This window comes from Calonectris borealis, chromosome W (assembly GCF_964195595.1).
Source record: "Calonectris borealis chromosome W, bCalBor7.hap1.2, whole genome shotgun sequence".
Lineage (NCBI taxonomy): Eukaryota > Metazoa > Chordata > Aves > Procellariiformes > Procellariidae > Calonectris > Calonectris borealis.
This window is the reverse complement of record NC_134351.1, coordinates 4,691,974-4,711,972: the sequence shown is the minus strand read 5'-3', so window position 1 is coordinate 4,711,972 and position 19,999 is coordinate 4,691,974. Positions and strand designations below refer to the sequence as shown.

Sequence of the window (19,999 nt, the reverse complement as noted above, 5' to 3'; positions counted from 1 at the left end):
GCAACCAAAATTTGGCCCAATGCAGTTTTAACAGTAGAGCTATCATCATGGTAAAGACTATCACAACATTGTTTTCTCCTTTAGGGCCAAGTAATTGACTTCCACGGGATGATTCAGGATGCTGTCAAAGTACCATCAAATGGAGTAGCCTTGAACAGCCTTAACTGTGATCCGGATCCATCAGTAAGTGTTTCTGTTCATATTTCCATCCAACAAATATGAACATCAGTTTTACATAACCAGGAACAAAATAAAATACCGCAGCAATGTTGTCTTTGTTCCCAAGTGCTAAAAAAGGGCTTAGATTTCTGAGTGGTGTATTTCTTTCTTAAATGGACAGTCATACTTGATACCGGTCTAATTTGTTGACAGTTGTTTACCCTTTGAACATGAAAGTAGGCAACAAATACAAAGGATATCTTATGATTCAGAAAAAAAAACCCTGCAGAAACCCACAGAACTTCTGAGGGTGAAATTCTGGTTCCTTTGCATTCAGTATGTATTTAGCGTTCATCTCAGCTGAGTTTAGAGAGAAACTCTGTTCTCAGCTGAGAACAGAGTTCAGATGGTCGAGAGAAATTTTCAGTAGTCACTCCTTGACACAAGCCATAGCTTCTCAGACAGTGCATCCAACTTACATGGTGCCAGTCTGCCTGGCAACTACTACACTTGAAGAGACTTTCAAAACAGAGAATGTGACAATGCGGTGACCCATAGTTACATTTTTCACTCCTCTTAATCTGTGTAGGACTTTCACTCCTCTTAATCTATGTTTAGGACTACATGTGCAATAAGAGAGCTGCTCATTTTAGTGTTAATTCAGGATTAGATTCTGTCAGATGGAAAGAGGAGTTACTGCAAATATGGCTTACTTCAAAATCTTTATTATTATCCATATTTTTACAGCTTTAAAAGTTGATATTATTATGATGTATCACCTTTTTTGAAACTATTTCATAGTTTGTCTGTTTAAAAATAATTGGAAGTCTGACAAGAACTTATGTTTTTCTTTTTTAGGAACGATTATTGAAACCCCTTAGTGCTTTTATTGGCATGACTGGTGAGATGAGAGAACTTGCAACAGTTGTAAGCAAAGTAAGATCAGATCTCCATTTTGGTTGTATAGAGATGTTGGTTATCTTTGTCATCTGAGAAAGGTGTTTGTTTCTTTTTACTGTCACTGATAGTGCTTTTTCTTGAATAGTGCAAGTTATTTTTCTTATCATGCAACTCCCGACAAGTCATTTCTTTACATGTAAAGATGTTTCTTTCTCATATACAATGGGAGGAAGTAATTAAGACCGTTCCTTTCTAATGGGGAACATGTAATCTAATCATGCTGTACCCATGAGACTGTCATAGCTTTTCCCTTTGTTCTTATTGCTACAGAAAATGTACAATACTTCACTGAAAAGAGAGATTTAAATACATTAGCTAATACCAACTATTATCTAATGTATTATCTAACTGTGATCAAATGGTCGGAAAAACCTCGATTCAACTCTGTGGGTGCAGTTTCCATTCAAGGCATTGGGCTGTATTCGATGTGGATGGTGGGCCAGTATCGCAGCAATATCCTGATTCTGAGTGTATCTTCTAGATACCATGTACCAAAATTACTAAACCCTGATATTCCCGCATTGTTTGTAATACTGGTCCTTTGCCTTGCTTTGCGCTGCCTGCACGATCTGGAACTCCTTGTCTTTTCTCGCTTGGCGCAGTTGAGAGGTGCTACTGCTGTAGGCTCTGCAAGCAGTGCCCTTCCCTCATCCCAGCACAGGAGCGGCATGAGCAGCATCGATAATACACTGTATCTCAGGGCAGACTGGGGATTCTTCCAGGATGGGCAGTTTGGCACCTGAAGGGAATCCCAACATCATCGGCACTATTGCATTTCACTTGTGAGTCGAGGTGCAGTCTAGCAAAAGGGCCCTCGGTTACTGGGGTTCAGTGGCCACGAAGGAGGTAAATGCTTTGCATGCATCACCTCCCAGACCCCGCTAGGCACTTGTCCAAAACTTGTCCAAAACATAGTATCACAATGTTTGATAATGTTGGGACTCTTTCTGGATGTAAGCATCAGAAATGGTATCAGCTGTTGCTCCCACATACTTAAAATCAGCTGTTTAAAAAGCCTGGAAAACTCTTGCTGACTGATTTTTATAGCTGTGTATGGTCTGCATTTGCAGTTTAGTAGAACTGAAGTCTAAGAAATTTCCATCCTTAAAGTAAGAGAATTCTCATTCATTTCAATTCCTGTCTGGTTTTTAGTTTATGGTAAACCTTTAAAATAGTGTTGTTCTTGCTGCTACTTTAGCAAAAAGCAATGGGGTTGTTTTAGCCTTCATTATGGTATGTTTTTTAAATTGTGCTGGTATGTTCGTAGTTGCTATGGTAATCAACTCTGTGTAAATCAATAAAAATAAATAGCATGTGGTATCTATTTCACAACACAATCTAATTTAATTTGGAAACAGTTATGGAAGTCTCTACTTAGTATCATAAATCTGATTCATCTTAATTTGCTGTTAATAGAAAGGGAAAGTGTAATCTACTCTATATAAATAATTTTTCTAATTGTATTAAATGAAATTTTCCCCTCGGATATAAGCACATAATTTTTCTTCAGTCTCTGAGGACTGCCTGTTTTTATTGGAGAGCAGAATTTATCCCAAGTATTTGTATTGAGGATATGATATTTTGTGCAGAACAATTAGTCTCTGAAACACAAAGCCACAAAATATTACTAAGGCGAATGGAAAGATTCATAGAAGATTTGGAAAGTTTGATGAATTAAATGAAATTAATTTAGTGAGTGCTTCAGGGCATAGACTAATTACCGACTATCTTTTGATAGATGCTTAGGGGAAAATTTTCCTCCTGTTACAGAGCTTCTCGCACCTTTTCTTGCCGTATATAAAATCTTGCATAGTGTGGAATAAATAGCAATTTTTCACTGTTACTTATAACAGAAGTAATAACATAAGTAATAGGTGCAGCCATAAAGTTATTGAGCATCAAGTTGAAAACAAACAAAAGTATTTTCACATTACACGTGATTAAGCTGTGGAACTTACTACTGCAGAATAAGCATGTTCAAAAAAGAGGTAAGAGAAATTCACTGAGGAATGAATGTCAAAGGGTGTTTGAACTCAAAGACTAAGATGTAATTTTAATTATCGAAGTCCTTCAGTTGCAGATTTTGGTGAATGTAAATATGAACCAACATGTCACTCCTATTGCTTATAGGAGTTTTTTAAAATATCCAAACTTTTTTTTAAACATCCAATACTTGCCAGCATCAGAGACAGAATATTAGGTGTGGTGAATCTTCATATCATGATAGCTCTTCATACGTTAGCTGGTTACTAAAACCAACTAACAGAAAACAGATCTGAGAAACAGATCTGCTCAGCATATACATTTGGCAGTGTATACGCTCTTAGGGAAACTAGGGGCTTGAGGGGAAGCAAGGCACAATGTAGCAGTTCTGTAGAAATGATTGCTGTGTAAGCTTTCCTCTTAGGTCCCTAGTACGTAGGGTTAAATAATACAGTTTGTATCACTTATTAGCACTCTTACTTTATAACTGAGTCGATTCTTTTACTTTGCTGGAGGTCATTATCCTAGTGCAGAAGTTGTTTTACTAACAGGATGCAATGTATGTTGCAGGACATTTATGTCCATAATCCAAACGTGAAGTGGGATGACATTATTGGACTGGATGCAGCTAAAAGGCTAGTCAAGGAGGCAGTTGTTTATCCCATACGGGTAAGGTGCTAAAGAGTTTTGGGAAAACCAGTGTTGGGCTCATTAGCATTTTCCTTGTCATTACGGTGGTGTTTTAGAGTTCTCACTATTTCTGTGCTTTTGTAGGCAGTTCACGTTAGAACTATTCCTGTTCCTGTTTCATCTGACAATGACATACGCATTCTCCTATAGGAAAATGGCTTTCAATATTAAAATTATAAGTGTTGGGCCTATTCTTTGGCACCTTTGGCAATGTAAGAGGTGCTGGATTTGGCTTATATTGATTCAATGGAAAATGACTTATAGAAGAGAATATCAAACCAATTGCATTTGAAGAATTCACTTAAAACAGATTTCAAATGATAAATACAGTGTTTTTCTCAGGACTCAGATCATATATATTATATTGTTTTGGAGGGGTTTTATCCCCCTCTCTTCAAATTTTTTAGGTTTCCTGAATGCGTTAGGAGCAGTGGGGGTAGAGGTTAGAATCCTTTGCATTTTGTTATAGATGATACATTTTTAATCCCTAAATTACTTTTTGGTTTCCTCAGTACCCCCAGCTGTTTACTGGCATTCTGTCTCCTTGGAAAGGATTATTGCTGTATGGACCACCAGGTATGAAAAACTTTATACCATATCCATTTTTTTATCACTACTTCTGTTTTTGTCCCACGGATAAATCATTGATGCTAATTAGGTCAAATGTGTTAATAAAGAACATGTTCTGAAATGTGAAATAAAAGGAGACAATGGTGGATGATTATGTTTGTCTCTCCCACTCAAACCTGTCCACTTGCCTTTCTCACAACCCTTGACTATTTCTACACCTGAATCTTCCAAAAACCATTACTTATACTAACCATTCAGAGGAGTGAGAACTCATGTTATATCTCTGTTTTTACTCAGCTTGGGTCATATAAATCAACTTTGGCTTGACCTGATCTTACAAAATGTGAATAAATCTGGCATGAACTCACCTTCTTGAGGAAAATGTCCTTCCTTTCTTCTACTGCATTTGGGGGTTGTTTTGGAAGTGGGGTGGAAGCTTTGCCCTCTGCTGTGCTAGCTGGCTGTTTTCCATGTCAGCACAGCTTCACTGCTCCCTCTGCTCCACCTTGACACAAGCACTGCCACCATGAGCGTGGCTGGAAGGGGACAGCGGGCACAGCTATCACCTCAGTCAGGTTGCAAAGGCTGTCCCTGCAGTAAACTCCCTTTGTTCCTGTGAATGTTTAGATGTACTTGCCACAGAAGGCATCTTGACCTGTGGCCACCTGTAGCACGTAGTACTTCAGAATTTGGGGAATGCATTTGCAGTGCTGTATTACCTGAGTTTCTCCAGACAATCCTGGAGGGGCCACAAAATGATCCGAGGGGTGGAACACCGCTCCTATGAGGACGGGCTGAGAGAGTTGGGGTTGTTCAGCCTGGAGAAGAGAAGGTTCCGGGGAGACCTTATTGCGGCCTTTCAAGGGGGCTTAGAAGAAAGATGGGGACAGGCTTTCTAGTAGGGCCTGTAGCGATAGGACAAGGGGGAATGGTTTTAAACTAAAAGAGGGGAGATTCAGACTGGATAGAAGGAAGAAATGTTTTACGATGAGGGTGGTGAGACACTGGCACAGGTTGCCCAGAGAGGTGGTAGATGCCCCATCCCTGGAAACATTCAAGGCCAGGTTGGACGGGGCTCTGAGCAACCTGATCTAGTTGGAGATGTCCCTGCCCATGGCAGGGGGGTTGGACTAGATGACCTTCAGAGGTCCCTTCCAACCCAAACCATTTGATGATTCTATGACTTTCTATTTTAGTGTTTTCATCTGAGTGATAGTAGGATGAGGGGACTTATTCAAACATTTGCACTTTATTTCTTTAAAGAGTGAATTTCTTCAACACTTGTTTGTAGGTACTGGAAAAACTTTGCTTGCTAAGGCTGTTGCCACAGAATGCAAAACAACCTTTTTCAACATATCGGCGTCCACCATTGTCAGCAAATGGAGGGGTGATTCAGAAAAACTTGTCCGGGTAAGAATTATTATCTTATTCATTATACTTTAACAAATATCGGGTACCCACTTAAAGAACTGGAGTTTAACACAGAACTGGAAAGTGAGTATTCCTCTGATACTCATAATCTTTCCTGTCTTGGGCAAAACATGTGACGCTGTTCATATCTAGTTCTTAAAATGGAAATAACGTCACTTCTGAGGCAGAAGCCTCACAATGGATTCTTGCTGTGGAATTTTAGTTCTGTAATGCAAGATGAAGCAGATGTCCTGAAGGCAGCAAACATTTTTGACTCACTGAGTAAGAGAGAGGCAAGCAGAGTTCCTAACTAAAATAGTGTTTGCTTAGTGACCCCTTCAAAGCGCTTCGCATCCTTTCTGCAAGGATTGGCTCCTAGGTTCCCTACAAAATGTTATTTAAATTCCCAAATTTGCTACTATTCTTAGTCTTCAGGACACAGAATCGGCAAAGAATTCCCTTGTCACAAAGATCTTACAGTCAAACACAGATGTAATGTTGTTTTAAGAAAAGTACATTGATGGGTAAATGTTTTTTTGCATGTAGACTAGCAAGTAGCATGCATGGCTTAACTGTGGTACAAAAAAAATCAGGGATTCAGGTGTTGCATCCTTGCTCTAAGATGCCCATCCTAATCTCTCCGTAACATCTACCATTTCAGCGTAAGAAATCCACAAGCTCTTAGCCTTCCTTTATGCTCATCTCAGGCTACACTTGGGATAGATACAGAGCTCTTGAAAATGAATAATCGTAACAGATTGCGCTCAGCAAATGGCATTACAAGCATTATTAATCTCTCTTGAAATTTAGGCAATGTCTGCAACGTAATTATTCTTCATGTGTCCTTTGTCCTTTAAAATGGCACATTTTTCTTCTGACGTTCACCTCCTATGTTATTGATCCTCTTGACATTTGTCTCAGTAGCTTCCTAGAAGTTTCCCTTCTGGCAGGAGTAGGGATGGGACAGTCTGTTTTTTGACACCATCATCCAAAAGGTTTTTGTGAACATGCTGCAGCATTTGCAATGATTTGAATTTGTGGCATTTTACCCTTAGTTGAGGGTAATTTTGGCAGAATCCAAAAATGAAATAAGATTGCGAATCAGGACAGCTCTAAGAAAAGTATTGTGTGAATTTATATCCTAAAATCACATGAGGCTGATGCAGGAGTTTTCTGAAGCTGTATGAAGTATATGTGGGTTTTGTGGTCTTTTGGAGGCACGTCCACTTATCCTGTTTTCCTCAGTTCTCAGTTGTATTGGTGTGATTTTGTATTTTAGATTTGTAGTAAAATTGTAGACTGGTCATGGACTACTTGTGACTCTGGGCAAATAATTTAAACCCTGTGCTTCATATCCAAAGTGTAGAAAATAATATATATCTTTTTAAATTTGGGTTTTTTAAGTGTTCAGATTAAAAAGTGCTGGATTAATATATATTGTTAATGATATTTATTTAAAAACTCAAAGAACACTTCACTGAAGAAGAACCGACAATATGTCTTTACTGCTAATATAAGCCTCTCCATGTTTACAGAAAAATAGATGAAAGTTCTTTCTCCAAAGGGCAGACCCAGATTTTTTGACTCCGCTTAATATTCCATTTTTTAATCTTCATTGTTCAAGCAGTTTATGGTTTTTTTCACCAGGAAAAACAAAAGAACTGCTTGATTCTTATCAAGAGAATCAGTCCATTTTCTTTCATTATGGTTCAGCTGATTTTTAATTTTTTTTTCTCAAATCCTTATTTAAAAAACTACAAATGGAGCAACAAGAAAAGACGGATGTTTAATCTCTGATAACAATTTAGGAGTTCCCAGAATCCCCTGATGGATCATTTTCTTCTATCCCATTATTCGCAGGGTACTCTGATAGGATTTAGCCAGAAAGATTTACATATAAAGACAGGATTACAAGCCTGTGTTCTTTATATCTCCTTTACAAACCTTTCAGAATTTGAGAGGATTCAGGGACCCTCAGCCTACCCAGAGCTTTTTTCCAACAGATATCCCTTTTTGTCCTAGAAGTTTGGAATGTGGCTGCTGTTACTTATCTTCTGTGCCAGTGGCCCTTAATGCCTTTTTGTGTTAGTTTATCTTTTCTTTCACATTTACTCTTCTCTCTAAACAGGTGTTATTTGAGCTTGCCCGGTACCATGCTCCTTCCACAATTTTCTTGGATGAGCTGGAGTCAGTTATGAGTCAAAGAGGCACTGCTTCTGGGTAACTGATGAGACCACTTCCTATGGCTTTAGGAGAATATTTGTCCCCCTTTTACTGCACCTTTTCAATAGTGCAGGTGTTCAGGTGCTGACCAATGTTTAATCATAGAGTGTACCTGTTAGAAACAAATCTTAGCTAAACTTCAACAGGAGCATGATTGGGCCCCGGAAAGACTTGTCTTTTAGATTTTATTGACATTATAATTACTTTGAGTGATAATGGTAATTTTCTTGACTTTTTATTAAGCAATTTTTCTTTTGTTCTGTTGTCAGCTTTAGGAGCCTCGCAGTGTGTTATTGTCTGAATGCCTATCAGCTCTGAAAGCACCGCTTCATGGAAGTGTTGCATATGCTGTGGGGATTTAAAGAGTGAGATGTAGTGGTTGTTTCATTCACAATAGATTATATCAGTAGAGAAGCAAGCGTGAAAGACAGGTTGTGTGAAGATTAGCCAGGGACTACAGGTCCAGCAAGGCTGTGAGAAGGAGAGAGATGCAAGAGTGTACAACCAGTGGTGCTGTACTTTAAAATAAGGGATTTGAAGTGAAAATAAAGGCAGTGGAGGGGAATCAACAGATGACTTGTTAGAGGCGAGCAAGAAGCAGCTGATTTTGTGACACTTTGGACAGGCTTAGGCGTAGCAGGGTAAAATGGAGTGTACACGGTGGAATGGCATTTTCATTAATGGGATAAATTTTGGTGGCATTGTCAGGACTTCCAGATGCAGGAATGGGAGGATGTTATTATTGTCATTCATGGTGTAGACAGTTCATACTTGAAAACAGATTGAAAAGGTTAGGGATGGTTAAGAAGCAGGAGAAATATAAAAATTTTGTTATAACCATTAGGAGCCCATTACAGTGGATTTTATGTACTGTAAATGATATGCTCACAAAGATTTATAAATAGAATATGCCATATTGTAAAGATACGACTTGTAATAATTGTCAGTTAATAGCGATAAATTATGGGCCAAATTTTGCCTTCATATATAATTTTAAAAGCTCTCGTTAACATCACCGGATTATATATTTTAATAAGGATTTTTGTCTAAGATTATGTAGTTATTTTTACATATCCTTATTAAATATTGACTTGGCACCGATATGTGGATGCCTTTGCAGAAATAAGCCATTAAACCTGAATTGTAGCTCTTACCATCTAAGGCCCTGATGTTTTTTCTGGGTTTGATCCAGGAGTTTCCAAGAACTCCACATCTGGGACCAAGCGTTCAAACTGGTTTCCTGCAAAATTGGTTACCTGGATCAGGGCCAGAATTCTTAGCACTTTGCTTAAGTTCCCCTTCTCTTTTTGAGGAAGGGTCCTTTCTGTGTGGTCTCTGCCCCGTTTTTAAAATTCATTTCAATACGGCATATTTTTCTGTTTGCTTTTGATAGAATATATTTTGCAAAATATTGAATTCAGTAGTAGGTGTATCTCCTTGTGGCCGCTTAACATTCACTCACAAAAAAATGCCAGGAGTTGCCCTGAATAGGGAGGTGTGTTAGTTATTTAATGGCAACTATCACATTATAAAAATTCTCTTATATAGGTCAATCAATCAAAGCCTTAGCTGTTCTCCAGTAAACGTCAACATTGCGTGGAGATCAATATGAAGGGAAAAAAAGAATTTTTCTTTTGATTCAGTAATAGGGAATTCTCCTCACTTTAATGCACTAAAAAGAGTCCATTTAAGTAATCATTAGAAAGCTTGATTTTAATGCTTAGATGTTAGCTAATGGAGCTTAATCATGCTTTGAACTGGGGCAAAACTGTGACAAGGGCTCAGTTGCTGTGAATGACACTGTATAAATAAAGATGATTACTTTAATGCACTGAGCAAATAATATTTCTCTGAATCTTGGTAGTGGTGAACATGAAGGAAGTCGACGGATGAAAACAGAATTACTGGTGCAGATGGATGGCTTGGCCCGATCTGATGATCTTGTATTTGTTTTAGCAGCTTCCAATCTGCCATGGTAAGAGATCCAGAGAGTACATTTTGAATACATTTGCATGAGCTTCTAAGCACAGATAAAGATTTTATTTAGACTTTTGCAGAAAAAGCCTTGATATTTGGTTAAAGCATTTAAAGATTAATTTGGAGCTTTTACTTTTAAACTCTACAATTCTTGCTATTTGTGCCACATGAGAATAATCCATAATAAAGTCAACATACGCTGGTGCTACCAGCTGCTAATATTTAAAATGGAGTATTTGACTTTATGGGCAAGTTATTTACTATGTTTAAGCTAAGAAGGGTTTCAGCCTGGAACTGTAAGGTGCTTAAAACATCTAGTGCTTAGAAGGATACTCCATAAATAGGAATGTTGGATTTTATTGGTATCAAATGCGACTTTTCAAAGTTGAGGGACAAAATTCTTCAGTTTCTTTAACATAATTTAGAATAGAAGAATAAACGGTTTAAGACTGGAACGAGGGCACTTCATCACGTTGGTTCTCAAAATGGGCAGGACATGTGTTGAGAACAAGACAGGAGAGGAGGAGGTGGGGAGGTAACATTTGTAGTCTAACAACTGTGCATGCTCGGGGGAGTCCAACAGGCAGCAGAAAATGGCCAGCTCATGTCCTCTCCTGGAACAGCGTCTCCCACGGCCTCTGTCAGGGCCAGCATGTTGATCTGGCTTGATCATTCATCTGAACTAGTGTAGTGTATCTTTTTCTTTCATACAAAACATTATTAAATGGTTGCAAATGGTACATGGGGAAAACGGGGGCTGTTGGTTAAGCACAGCTATTTTTAACGGTCTGATTTGTAGCTCACTAATCATTTCCCAGAGTAGGACCCAACACCTGTACAGGGAATTGAAGCACATTGATGACGGGCTTGTTTCTGAAGTTAGTTTTCATAGGTCTGGAACTAGTCTGTGGATTTCTGCCTGCTCCAAGATTCCCCGTCCCTGGGCTACCAATCCATGAAATCTTCAGTGGAAGAACATCTTTTCCAACAGAGAAATCTGGGTGTTGGAAGCAGAGAGGGGAACCTCAGCAAAGTAAACTGTGGAAATTATCTGTTTGATGAGGGACAATCTTGGAGGCAGATGTCTGCAAAAAAGATGAGTTAGGCATAAGAAGGTTTTTTCCATGTTTCCTCCTCTCCCTGAAGTGTACGTGAAGCAGAGTAATGCAAGGTGTCTGCTGGGGGCAGACTGAATGACTAATGTTTTGCAGTTTGCTGATCATCATAGCACTGAGGTCTTTCTTGATATCTGTGTCCCTAAAGGTGTGCAGACTTAAGTGGGCCTCTTCACCTCTCACACGTAGAGGTGGTCAAGCTAGGAGTCTGAAAAGGAGAAGAAAGCAGTCCTGTTTCCAGGGAACTTCAAACCATGGTCTGGGAAACGTTTGGTGGAGCCCAATGGCAGGTGTTCCCAGGAATGACCTTGTGTGAGCAGCGGCTCAGCAGCATTTCAAGTGGCAATACTTGAAATTTGACTGAAATTTGACGTTGTTCATTGAGGTGACGCTCATCCAGCTCTGCAGTGTGACAGCTGCAGAACAGGGCATCCAAAACTGGCTGGGAGCAAACAAGGGCTCTGCACCCACAAAACCACAGGCTTCATTCCTGGATTGTTTTTCATGATTAGCGATTTTTGGCTGATTCTCCTGAGGTTGCTATAGCGAAAAGCCTCTCTGTGTGACTGGAGGGCTCTGGGCTGTGATCAGCAGGCTGTTGCTGGCCATAGGGAGTGTCGGAGTCTGAACGACACAGTGTGTGTGTGTCCACAGCTGCTTGCTTTTGAGTACTTATAAAACAGCATCAACTCCCAGTCCGTCATCTTTCATGAACTTTGTGGGCAGTGTTCACATCACATAATTTTAGCACCTGAGGTAGAAGGCAAGTTTCCCCTGCTGTGAGACAGTCAACAGCAAAACAACAGATGCAGCAATTCGGAGCAATTGAGAGACCCACAGGCGTCAGTGCTGTTTAACTTCTTCATCAACGACTTGGACGATGGGACAGGGTGCACCCTCGGCAAGTTTGCAGATGATACAAAACTGGGAGGAGTAGTTGATAGACCAGAGGGTTGTGCTGCCATTCAGAGGGACCTCGACAGGCTGGAAGAATGAGCCCACAGGAATCTCGTGAAAGCTGTGGGTGATCAAACACTGGCACAGGTTGCTCAGGGAGGTTGTGGAGTCTTCATCGTTGGAGATGCTCAAAACCTGATTGCATGTGGTCCTGAGCAACCTGCTCTGGCTGACCCTGATTTGAGCAGGGGGTTGGACTTAAATGATCTCCAAGAGATGCCTTCCAACCTCAGCCATTCTGTGATGCTGTAAATCAAAGCAGGGGCCTAATCTAGGTACCGTGAGAGTAATTCAAAGTATTTCTCTCTTCTGAATTTAAGAAAGCCTAAGGGGAGCGGTCTTTAAGTTAGGCATAGAGGCACAGTTGCTGCATAAAAACTGGCAGTGTGTTACCCTTCAGTATCCCTCATTAAAATTAGATAAATTAAAGTAAATACCTAAGAAGTCACTTGAGAATTACTCAGTTCTTCTTCTCTGATGTAAAGGCTGGAGTTTCTGTCCATCATGGGAAGAGATCCAATCCACCTCCTTCTACAAGCCTGTCTTTCCCTCTACATTTCTTTCCTAACGCAAAGCCTTATGTTTCCCATACAATAAAGGAAGGATGCTTCTGAGAACCAGCAGGCAGACATCTTACCTGCTGAAATTCAAGTGCCAAAGTGGCAAAATATTCAGAGGCTTTCATCTGCCTCTCTCCATGGCCTGCCCAGGGCTTTCAGGCTCTTTAACTAGGAGAACGGTTGTGTGGGCATCTAAAATTTATGTAGAAATTGGGTGTACAAGTTAGGCTGGTTCCTACCCTTGCCCAACAGTGTGAGTACAATGCCATCGCTGGCTTTTACAGCCATAATAGCAGAGTCTGTGTGTTGGTTTGGGGGATTTATGCCTTGGACAAACTCATGAATTTAAATCAGTACAAAATCCACCCCATTTTGTGTTACAGTATCTACATGAAAGCAACTGAGCAGAATTCGATTTAATTATGTTCCAGTTGTGTAAGAAAATGCTGAAATACAAATAGCTACTGTGTGTGCACATTTAAGTCTGAAAGATAATTAATGCATTAATAACCCATTCATCTCTTTATGGTTCATTAGTAATACACTATAAATGTTTATGTTATTGTAGCATCGTTACCCTTTTAGAAGGAGAAACTCTGAGCAGTGCATTGCACCTTTCCATGGTCTCTTAAATTATCCTGTGAGTAGCTAAGCTTCACATGTAATGCTGCAGCATGGCAGTATTAAAAGGGATCAGGTGTCTTTAGAGGATCCATGTCTTTCTACTCTTGCACGCTGGTTTGAAAGGAAAAATTAGGTATTTGAAGCCCACTGAGGAAGAGTTCAGAGATAGCAACTGGTCTGAAGGTCACCGTGTGGCTGGTGCTGGATCTAGGGATCTTGGAGATGTGTTAATGTAAGCGTGAGGCTGACCTCTCTCTGCTTCTGCGGAAAGAGATTCCTGCATGTGTCTTGTTACCATGTGTCTGTCTTATGCAACCGATAAACTCTTTCTGGAAAGTCATGCAAAAATGACAGAATACAGTTTTGAGTATTTTACGCATTTGATTTTGGATCATTTTGCAATTCTGAAGTGCTAATTTCTGCAAAATTGTTTCTTTGAAACATCAAAAATGACACAGCTTTTTTTAAGGTAGATCCAAAATGACAAGATTTCTATTTTGGGGGAACTGCTCCCACAGAAAGCTGGCAATCTCTATTGGTACGAGGGTGGCAGCTGAGATGTTGTGAGAAGCCAGCTTCTGCTTTCAAAAGTTTTATATCTGAGAGCTTAGAATTTCCCATTGGACTTTCTCAACATTGCTCCTGGGCAGGTTGGATTTTGTCCTCTCTTAAGCAAATCCAACCTATGAGTGTAATAACTAGGTTGTCTGGCAGAAATGTGCCTACCGCAGAGAATATGCTTTAAGATGTGGCTGAGTGTATGCTTAGAAAGGTGTTTTAGGGGGATGGAAAGCTAGTGAAAGCCATGAGCATCTTACATCATCATTGAAGCTCACAGCCTCGAGGAATTTGGGAGTATCTGCTTCCAGAGAGGTCGGCGGGGTTTGAACCCCCTTTAAGATCTCAACTATATGTTTACAGATTATTTTTATGTGTATTAGGCAACATTCAGTCCTACTGTAAGACCCAGACTTCAGCTGCATAGGGATATTTCATAACAAAGTTTCAAAATACCTAGTACTACAGTCGGAGGTTGTGGCTTCACAGCACAGCCCTGTGTTCTTGCAAACATTTGGTATTAAGCTGGATTTCAAGAGTTTTGTTTAACGTGGATATTTATCGATCATGAAAAAGATTAGTACAAAGCTTTTAGACGAATGAAAAGAAGGTTTAAAGCTCTTTACGCTGTCCTAAGCTGCACTGCAGCTATTGATCTTCCTCTTCAGCCAGTGCTTGCTGCCCAGCCTCGCTTCCTGCTACTCATCAGCAAGGCACTTTCTATTGACAAATTACTTGTTGAAATGATTCAACGTAATTAACTAAAATAAAGGCTTCGTTAGTGAAGAAATAAAGTGATCCTTAACCACGTAGTGAATGTTTCCTAATGTATTAGTGCATTTAATTTGACTTCCATTGCAGTGCTGCTTTCTTCTCCCTCCCCACACTTGGGATGGGTGAATATAGACTGATAGAATCGTTTAGGTTGAAGATCATTGAGTCCAACCGTTAATCTAGCACTGCCAAGTCCACCACTAAACCATGTCCCTAAGCACCTCATCTACACGTCTTCTAAATACCTCCACTTCCCTGGGCGGCCTGTTCCAATGCTTCACATCCCTTTCGGTAACGAGATTTTTCCTCATATCCAATCTAAACCTCCCCTGGTGCAACTTGAGGTCATTTGCTCTTGTTCTATCGCTTGTTACTTGGCAGAAGAGACCGACCCCCACCTCGCTACAACCTCCTTTCAGGCAGTTGTAGAGCGCGATGAGGTCTCCCCTCAGCCTCCTCTTCTCCAGGCTAAACACCCCCAGTTCCCTCAGCCGCTCCCCATCAGACTTGTGCTCCAGGCCCTTCACCAGCTTTGTTGCTCTTCTTTGGACATGGGCTGATAGACTCTTCCCTTCTGTCCGAGCTGAGTCCTGTCGGAGCCGTGAGCTCATGGCCAAAATGAGTTCAAGAAGAGGTGGGCTGCAAAATCCAAATGAGATCTGGTATTACCCCTTAGTGAGCCCTTTCCTTCACACTCAGCAGTGCACGGTGTGTACGGTGGAGGAGAATGAGGAAGGAGAGCGGAGGATGATGTGGGGAAGCCCTAAGAGCAGCAGGAGAAGACGTGGAGTGAGAACAAGCCCTCAGCTTGTGGGGGCTCTGCCCAGGCCATCTGCACAGGAGGATGGGAGGGGGGAAGGATGAGAAGCTCGCTCATCTTTGGTGCCTTTTCCTCTAGGGCACTGCGGTGATGATCGCACTAGGCAGGGATTAATTATGGACCAGTCAGGCCTTGTTGCTGTTTCTGGGTTCACCTCTGGAGTTGTTGAGGTCTCTTAATTTCTGCCTAAAATGTGTTTTTTACCCTTCTCCCTTCCGGAAATGAAACTAGGTGTTTGTCTTGTTTATCTTCATGAAATTTGGGAGTGATAACATGGCATGATGCCTCCTGATGTCAACCTGGGAGAGCTCCGAAGTGTCCCCCGCTTTTATAGGTCCTGTACAGCTTTGTGTATCTTTTCATGAGCATTTCTTAATACTTTTATTGGCTATTATTTCAGAGAATATTTTGGTTGGTTCAGTGCTTATTATTCTGTTCTGGTTAATGTCACTTAACCTTGCATTTGATCACTAACAAAACAATTCAGCAAACAACCTAAACACTTAAGATAACAAAAATATTATGCTTTATTTTCCTCTTTAGCAAACAAGCAGGGTCACTGTAACCTTTCTGGATAAATAGAGCAACTTCTGTGTATCAGGGGACTTATTTACAGAACAGGGTTAGGGAGCTCATGAAACTGTGATCTTAGGGGACACCTCAGGAGTGCTCTGAAGCAGGAGGAATGATGGAAAACGTCATCATTTAGAGGATTTGTAGGGTATTTGCAGAGACTCTGGCTGTGGTTGTCCTTTGCCTGCAAGGGCGGGTTAGAGTACCTGCGCAGGCATCTCTAAACCCTGAGAACTTTTGCTCTGTTTACGCAGAGGATGGGTAAATAACAGCCAAGGGGTTGGTTAGCCAGAGAGTAATTATTTCCAGCCAAGCAAAACAATTTTGAGGAGAAGTTGAGCTGAAAAATACATTTGGAAGGAGAGTGGGGACTAACATGGTTCTTCGTCCGTTCTAGGTAGGACCCTGTGCGAGAGGCGTTGCACTGAATGTTGGACGGCATCTTAAACAGCCTAAAAAATATCAATAATAGTATCAATATACCAACAGCCATTGATTAGCAAACTCTGGTATTTACTTCTGAGGCCTTGATTAGAAGTACTGGGATGCATCTGAGTGAATTCCTGTTCTCCTCCGAGTTCCTATTGATCTGGTTTTCTAATCTTTGCTTTCGTTGCCCTTGGCTCAGGGCATGTGGGACAAGCTCTCCCAAACCAAGAGGTCCTTTCGGGGGAGAGGTGCTTCTGCTCCCGCTGAGCCAGGCATGCTGAGGTCTGTGGAAAACTATAGGCATCTATATGGAGATTTGGGGAGCCCATTTTTGGTTTTCTTTATCATGTGCTATACCAGTAGAATACCTCTGCTATTAAAAAATAAGGACAAGTCACCAAAGGTGACAGAAATAAGCTCTCTTGGTGTGCTACAAATCCGTCTTGAGCTGGCTTTGAGATCCCTGCAAATTAAAGAGGAGTTTCATACAAGAAGCGTTGCTTGAATGTTGACTTTGCCGGCAAAAGGTTTTCACTCAGGCAATCAGGAAAGGTGGAGGCAGGTTTATTTAAGTGTACCTACGGTCCCAGATTGCAGGCACAGTCCTCCAACAGCCGGCTCCTCCTGCTCGGCCAACAAGGGTGGAAATGGTGCTTAGGGCTCCTGTTTTATTGTCTGCACAAGACACACTGAAGTGACTTTTCCCCTTGATGAGAGTTTCTCGGCAGGTATGAGGACTGAATTATATTTTAAACTGAAATAACAAGTCTGTGACTGACTGGGGCCAGTAGAGAAAGATCGGTACAGCACTTGGAAGGATAATAGCTCAGAGCAGGTCCTGGAAGGCACCGGAGACTTATGAGTGAGTAAATATTTTGTAGCAGCTATTTCTTCTTGAAAATTGTACGGATGATTGGGGTACTTGTAGACCGTTCCCATTACACAAGTGACAAGGGATGAACTGGAGTAGGAATTTGTATTCAGTTGTTTGGTTGTGTTACCGTTAGATGCAAACAACTGAAAAGCACTTGGGAAAAAAATAGATTAAAATAAACTGTTTGGATGCGTGTCTGAGAGGAGCTGGCGTGCCGGGCGTACCAGGACTCCTGACACTTGACGGAACCGGTGGCACTGGCAAGAAGGACTATTTCTAGATGGTGATGAAATGCATTGAGAAAGGAACAGAGAGAAACATTCACTTTTCTTTCAAGTTTCCTTTGTGCATCACAAGCAAGTAAAAATGAAGAGTAGTTCCAATCTTTTGCATTTTATCTTTTTTTTTTTTTTTTTTTTAAGGCAAAATACCTTTATCAGTGTCGATGTTGATGGCATCATGGTTTTTGGCTCACTGACACATTTATCCAGCCTGTCCATCCTTCACATGATCCTTTTTATAAGGATATTTTCCTTTGTGGCCGTATTATTTATAACTTGTATTGCAGGAGCAGTCTCAGATCGACGTCTTGTTCTGCCATAAACATGGCCCTCGCATCCAAGACCTTCAGTCTGTATTTTGTACCTACAAAGCATCCCTTGCAAGGTAGCAATTAGTTAGTCCTGACAGTGCCCCAGACAGACAATTTGTAGTGTCCCCTTAATAGCAAAGGGAGAAAAGGAGAGGTTATTGCTGATGAGACACGCTGCAGATGAGTACCAGAGCCAAGGAAGAGAACTACAACTTCTGGTTGTTATTGTTAAGCCTCATTGTCACAAGCCAGCGTATCGCTAACATGCTGAACAGGAATACACTGGATAATTAATCGTTTTTTTTTTTTTCCAAAATTAGATTGACACAGTTACAGGTGGGGTTGAAAAATGTCAGTCCCTGCAGCGAGGAGCTTGCTGTCAAAGCCATGTCTCCGCAAGGAGACACGCTGAGACGATTCCTCTCCTCCTTTGCTTGCAGGGAGTTAGATTCTGCCATGCTGCGGCGGTTGGAGAAGAGGATTTTGGTTGACCTCCCAAGTAAAGAGGCACGGCGGGTGATGATCCAGCACTGGCTGCCTCCTCTGAGCAACAGCGGAGGAGTGGAGCTGAGAACGGCTCTGGACTACAGCTTGCTGGGCCAGGTGAGACAGCGCTGCAGCAGGGACAGCGCCCACGCGGTGCTTGAGGTCTTTCTGGGTGGGAACCGTTAGCAAGAGTGACGTACATCACGGACATCATTTTGTTGTGGCAGAAGAGGTCCGAAGCAGAGGGGTGGGACAGCAATTGTGGTATACAGAGCTGGGGGAAGGACCTCAGGCCCGTTTGAGGCTCCAGCCAAAGGGAGACCAGCAAGACATGGGGCTGAGCATTTCACAGGCTCGTACCTGGGTGTGGAAATCACCGGTTTCACACAGCTCTGCTTGCAAAATGGTGTATTCTGATCCTCTCTGTTGGGCCAACTTTTCAGCCTTAAATACAGGGAGACTTCCAGCAACAGTATATTTTATCACTCTTCTCACCAGGCTGGGAGCACTTCCAATTCATGGGGGTAATGAACAGTTAATTGTGTAGGGAAGATTTGTCACAGCTCCACTGCTGTGGGAGAGAAGAGCATTTAGACGGTGAAGAGATTCACTAGATACCCAGGCTTTCTTCATTTAGCCCTTTGTCAATTCCTAAATTCTTTGAAAATATCTTACAACTTACCCAGTTGGCCCTTTTTACCTCTGTTCGCAGAAGCAATACTGCTTAGTTTTTGTTTCATAAATGTTAATGAGGAAATAGAGTTATTTTATTAAGAGGGAAGCTGGGAACAGATACAGAAAGATGAGTTTTATTTGACCTACGGAAAATTGCCCTTTAGAAAGAAAATGCCCAGTATTTTCCTTGCTCCTACAAGGTACTGTGGGCATTCAAAACAAGAACAAGCAACATAATGTTGAGGGGAGGGTACCATAAAAATATGTGTGTGTATGTGTATATATACACACATATAAATATATTTCAGACAGTAATAGACTTTACAAATATTATCTATAAATATATATAAAATATATATGCTTGTAAATGCCACTCCTGTCCGATGGGCAAGCCTGTAAGCTGTCATGTATCGTTCTGATCCCGTCACAGGAAACAGACGGGTACTCCGGCTCAGACATAAAACTCGTGTGCAAGGAAGCAGCCATGAGACCAGTGAGGAAAATTTTCCATGCTCTTGAAAATCATCAGCCAGGTACCACAGCTCTGGGTAGAGAATCCGACCTGGGAAATGCTGATCTACTGCTGCGACCCTAGAAATGAGAATGTTAACCCCAGCAGGTGGAGCTCTGCTACCTGCTTAGAAAAGTTTTAAACTGCACGTTTCGAAAACATCTACCTAAGCTAACGTTTCTGAAAATCAGGCCTTTTTTTAAAGCTGTCAGTACCTGTGCTCTGTGCACAAATACGAATTTTTCTTTATCTCACCAGGTTTATTCTTTCGGTTTTGTATATTAAGTGTTGCATTAGGCACATAAAAGAATGTCTTTTGGTAATAATAACAGTATTTATTCAATTCTCTTCTCTTCAGGTAACAGTAACTTACCCGTGATCCGATTAGACACGATCACAACAGCAGATTTCCTGGATGTGATCGCCCACACCAAGCCATCAGCGAAGAACCTAAGCCAGAAGTACACAGCTTGGCAGAG

The 19,999-nt window shown here is 41.1% G+C and overlaps 1 protein-coding gene across 1 annotated transcript; it reads left to right on the top strand.

The window, feature by feature from the left end:
• Positions 1–3,692: 3,692 nt before the first annotated feature.
• LOC142074928 (katanin p60 ATPase-containing subunit A-like 2) lies at positions 3,693–19,949 on the top strand. The gene is made up of 5 exons (XM_075135945.1): positions 3,693–3,771; positions 4,305–4,368; positions 5,654–5,772; positions 18,289–18,451; positions 19,879–19,949. Exons 2-5 carry the CDS (start codon positions 4,357–4,359, stop codon positions 19,897–19,899), a joined length of 315 nt encoding a protein of 104 aa, XP_074992046.1. The 5' UTR covers positions 3,693–3,771; positions 4,305–4,356; the 3' UTR covers positions 19,900–19,949.
• Positions 19,950–19,999: the final 50 nt, after the last annotated feature.

Excerpts from the sequence above, each read along its gene's own strand:
- LOC142074928 (XM_075135945.1), top strand. Across the intron at positions 5,773-18,288 it reads ATTCAGAAAAACTTGTCCGG|GGAGTTAGATTCTGCCATGC; the intron begins GTAAGAATTATT and ends CTTTGCTTGCAG. Across the intron at positions 18,452-19,878 it reads ACTACAGCTTGCTGGGCCAG|GTAACAGTAACTTACCCGTG; the intron begins GTGAGACAGCGC and ends TCTTCTCTTCAG.